This window comes from Elephantulus edwardii, unplaced genomic scaffold, assembly GCF_000299155.1.
Source record: "Elephantulus edwardii isolate Elephantulus edwardi_28Jun2011 unplaced genomic scaffold, EleEdw1.0 scaffold00288, whole genome shotgun sequence".
NCBI classification, from domain to species: Eukaryota; Metazoa; Chordata; class Mammalia; order Macroscelidea; family Macroscelididae; genus Elephantulus; species Elephantulus edwardii.
Genome location: NW_006400038.1, coordinates 97,822 through 102,278, shown reverse-complemented (window position 1 = coordinate 102,278; position 4,457 = coordinate 97,822). Strand labels below are relative to the sequence as shown.

The 4,457-nt window shown below is 43.5% G+C and overlaps 1 protein-coding gene across 1 annotated transcript in view; it reads right to left on the bottom strand.

Annotated features, from left to right (window-relative positions):
- The window catches only part of VHL (von Hippel-Lindau tumor suppressor, E3 ubiquitin protein ligase), an 8,982-nt gene extending 5,112 nt beyond the window's left edge, over positions 1-3,870 (bottom strand). Inside the window, exon 1 of the mRNA XM_006900539.1 lies at positions 3,534-3,870. Coding sequence (XP_006900601.1) covers positions 3,534-3,870 — 337 coding nt within the window. The remainder of the gene's footprint in view (positions 1-3,533) is intronic.
- Between the last annotated feature and the right edge of the window lie 587 nt (positions 3,871-4,457).

The window sequence follows — 4,457 nt, the reverse complement described above, 5'->3', positions numbered from 1 at the left end:
TGGGTGTGTCAGAGGCAGTGCGGTTGGCGCAGGATAGAGCAGGGTTTAGGGCTGTTGTGCATAGGGTCGCTATGAATCGCAAATGACTCGATGGCACATAACAACAACAACAACATTGTGCTTTGTAAAGATCAGTCAAGAAAACTCTACTTCTTGCCTACAGAACATGTCTACTCTGTAATGCTCAGCACTGCCATGAGCTGGCATTACCTCTATGACAATAGGTTTGGTAATGTCTTTTTAAAAATACTGCCTGGATCTACCTAGACTTACTGATGCTGAGTCACAACTGACTCACAGCTGACAATCCGGAGGTTTTTAGGGGTTGTAAATGGCATGGAGAGAGACTGGATATTTAATATCCTTCAGTTAGGGAGGTCTGGTAGCTTGCTTAGGAGCTGCACAGCCTACACAAATGCACAAGGTTCAAATCCACCAGGTGGTCTTTGGAAAAGATGGGCAATTTACTGCCCTCTTGTGTGATCTGTTGTTGTTAGATACCATAAAGTTCAATCCTTTGAACAACAGAATGGAACCCTATCCTATCTCTGTGCCATCCTCACACTTCCCGTCACACTCATCCATTGCTGCAGTCACTGTGTCTGTCAATCCATCAGTTTGAGGGTCTTCCTCTTTTTCACCAATCCTCCACTTTCCAAGCATGATACTCCTAACAAATAGCCTCTTCTAGTAATGTTCAAGCCCGTTCATACCACCTCTGAAAACCTATTGGAGGGTCAGCTATGGGTTGGATCTGACTCAAGGGCATGTACCAATACAAAGTTTTCCTCCATTTAGAAAAGACAAAAAAAGGGGGAAGGAATGCTGAGAGGTGAACAGAACACTTCCAAGTGAGGCCCAAGAAGATAAAGCAAAGTATTATAATGAAATGTGCAAAAAAATCTGGAGTAAGAAAACCAAAAGGAAAGAACACATTTGGCACTTTTCAAGCAAAATCTTGAATGATGCAGCAAGTTATCAAAATAAGATGGAAGCAACAGTCACGGTACTAAAAGAAGTGATCAACAATTAAACATTTCTGCAAGCAGCATATGATCAAGAACCAACAGTAATGAAGGAAGTCATCCAAGGTGAACTGAAGGCACTGGTAAAAATATAAGATCCCAGGAATTGATGAAATACCAATTGCGGTATTTCAGGCAACAGATGTAATCCTGGACATGCTCACTAGAGTATTTGCCAACAAGTATGAAAGACAACTATTTGGCCAAATGACTCAAAAGATGCCTATTTGTTCTCATTCCCAAAAAAGGTAATTCAATAGAATGTAGAAGTTATTCCACAACATCATTAATATCATATACAAGAAATATCTTGCCGAAGATTATTAAAAAATGGCTGGAACAATATACTGACATAGAAGTACCCAAAATTCAAGCTGGATTCAAAAGAGGCTATATCACAATATCACTGCTAATGTTGGGTGGATTTTGGCTGAAAGCAGAATACAAAATACAGTAAAGATGTTTTATTGATTGTGCAAAGGTATTTTACTGTGTGGATAAAAAATTATGGCTGACAAATTGTGCTCATACTAAATCTTTGCACAGACTAATAAGCAGTTGTCCAAACAAGACAAGAAAATACTGAATGGTTTGTCAGAAAGTATCAGAGTTGTATCCTTTCTCCATACCTAGTCAATCTGTATGCTGAGCAAAGCATTTGAGTAGCTGCTTCATATGACAAAGAATGTGACATCAGGATTTAAAGACAACAGCAAACTGCATTACACAGGTGATACAACCTTGCTTGCTGAAAACTTTAAGCCCTTACTGCAATACAAAAACTTCATCACTGAACCAACAGGCAACATGATTGATGGAGAAAAGATTGAAGTTATTAAGGATTTAATTTTATTTTAATTTATCAGTATCTATAGTACCAGCAGTCAATTTTATCAGTATCTATAGTACCAGTAACAAAAATCAAGGATTTCTCCAAAGGTCTAAAGAGCAAAGATATCAGTTTAAATACTAAAGTGGTCCTGAACTAAGCCATAGTATTTTCAATTTTTTCCTATGCATTTGAAAGTTGGACAGTGAAGAAAGAAGACCAAAGAAGCAATACTTTTGAATTGTGGGTTTGGGGAAAAAAAAAAAAAGAAGAGTACTGAATACCCCACGGACTGACGGCCAAAGAACAAATCTTTCTTGAAAGAAGTGCAACCAGGGTGCTCCTCTAAAGGCAACAACGGCAAAACTTATTTTGAAAGAACCAGTTCAAACATGCAAATATAACGGATATATCCTGAAGTTTCACCCTACCAGACGGCAAGACCCAAATCACCATTATTAGCTCCCATGAACTGGTCAATACCCCAGTGCTCTTTCCAGCAAATTACAGATGGAAAAAATGAACTGAAAAAAATAAGCAGTTTGGACATTTAGGACAATTTTAACGTCCATCTAATAGTACTTAGTCTGTACTAATCCCTGTAGAATAACTTCTAAATAAAAATAAAAGCGAATTCTAATTACAAAATAAAAGAAAGAACGAACCAGTCTTTGGAGACAGACATCTTGATCAGAAAAAGAAAGGAAGATCATCAACGAGATGGCCTGACACAGTGACTACCATCATGGACTTGAGAATGACAAGGGTGGTGCTGAAGAGAGCAAAGTTCAGAGAGGAGCAATGGATTTGATGGTACATAACAAAGTTTCTCACAAACAAGTCTTTCAAAATATTGCAAGCTGAGTAAGATTTTCAGTATGTAAATTGACAGTATTATTTCCCTACCATCTTAAAAATTTTCAATAGTTTCCATTTCCCTTGGGGTAAAAAATATTTGAAGTTTCTTCTCCCACCCTGCCGGCCCTCTTTCCCCGATCCAAGATCCCAATTCTTCATCTATGCTTAGAACTCCCTCTGCTTAGAACTTTCAAATTTCTATCGCTGTTCTGTGCCTAGATGGAACCAACTTACAGCTGACTCTTTATGGGTTTTCAGAGGAAGTTAACCACAGGGGAGAAGACTGTCCATCCTTCTCCTCTGGAGAAACTGGTGGATTCCAAGAGTGTACCTTTGGGTTAGCAGCGAACTCCTTACCACTAACCCACCAGAGCTCCAAACTCTATCATAGCAGGTTGGCTAATTCCTTATCATCTTGCACGACCTGTCCTTCTTTCCTTAATCAAAATAAACTCAACGGGCCCGCTGTGCTCTGTTCCTATAGCAAATGTAATTCCAACTGTTTACAGTTGTTAAGCCAAGCCGTGCACAGGATGAAGAGCCACTTTCCAATGTAATGACTCAGGCTTGGAAAAATCAACTACGTTTAGCAGCACAAAATTGGATCTGCTGACAACTCTGAGCTCCCACCCACAAAACAGTCCCCTGGGTCCTGGGCCCTGTGCTCCCTGGCCAGCACTCCTTCTCTCCCGGCTCCCCACTCCCCTGCTCTCCCCAGGCCCACGCTGTTCAATACTTCCTAGCAACTAGCGCCCAGCCCCGCGCCCTCCGCGTCCAGGCCCCCCACTCCATGCTCCCCAGCACCGAGCTCAGCCGCGGACCTCGGTAACTGTGCATGCGGCGGCCGGTGCCCGGGGGCAGCGTCGGGTAAGGCTGCGGCTCGCCGTCAAAGTTGAGCCACACGGGCAGCACGACGCGCGGGCTGCGGTTACAGAAGATGACCTGCGAGGGCTCGCGCGAGTTCACGGAGCGCAGCACCGGCCGCGGCTGCCCCACCTCCATGGATGCCTCGTCGACCGACTCTGCGTCCGACTCGTCTGGGCCAGACTCCGCGCTGCCTGAGTCCTCCTGCCCGTCTTCTTCAGCGCCAGACTCCTCGGCGCCCGACTCCGCAGCGCCGGCGTCCGCCTCCTCCATGTACTCCGCCCTCCCTGGCATTACCTCAGGGAGCTAAACAACCAAGGTCCTGACACCTCACATTCACAAAACTAGCGCGCACCCACTTCCCGAGCTCCCGTGCGTACGTGCCTGTCCCAGACGCGCGTACCCTGGACGTGCGTGCGTACACGTTCGTCCCGGACGCGCGTGCCCCGGATGTACGTGCGTACGTTCAGGCCGGAAGGCTGTAGGTTGATGTTCTGCGCGTGCGGAGAACGCTTGTAGAGCTACAGAATCGGCCCAGGGCTGAAGGGAGGGGTGGTGACCCGGTCACGACGTTTTTGGTTTTTTTTAAATTTTATTTTAATTTTTTTTTATGGCCGTAGACACGACGTTTTTGTTATAAGTTTTAACACCAATTTTCTGCATTCTCAACATTCTCAAAAGTCTGCAGAGATTTTGCAATATTCTTCTTGTCATCTACCTTGTTACTTATTTAATCATTTTCTCATTAATCAACTTTGTTCCAGTTTGGGTAGCAAACTTTAAAAGTCAGTTAAAAAAAGAAATTTTAAAAAAAAGTCAGTTAGGGAGCTCTAATGGCTTTAGTGGTAAGGAATTGTGCAGCTAACCCAAAGGAAGACGGT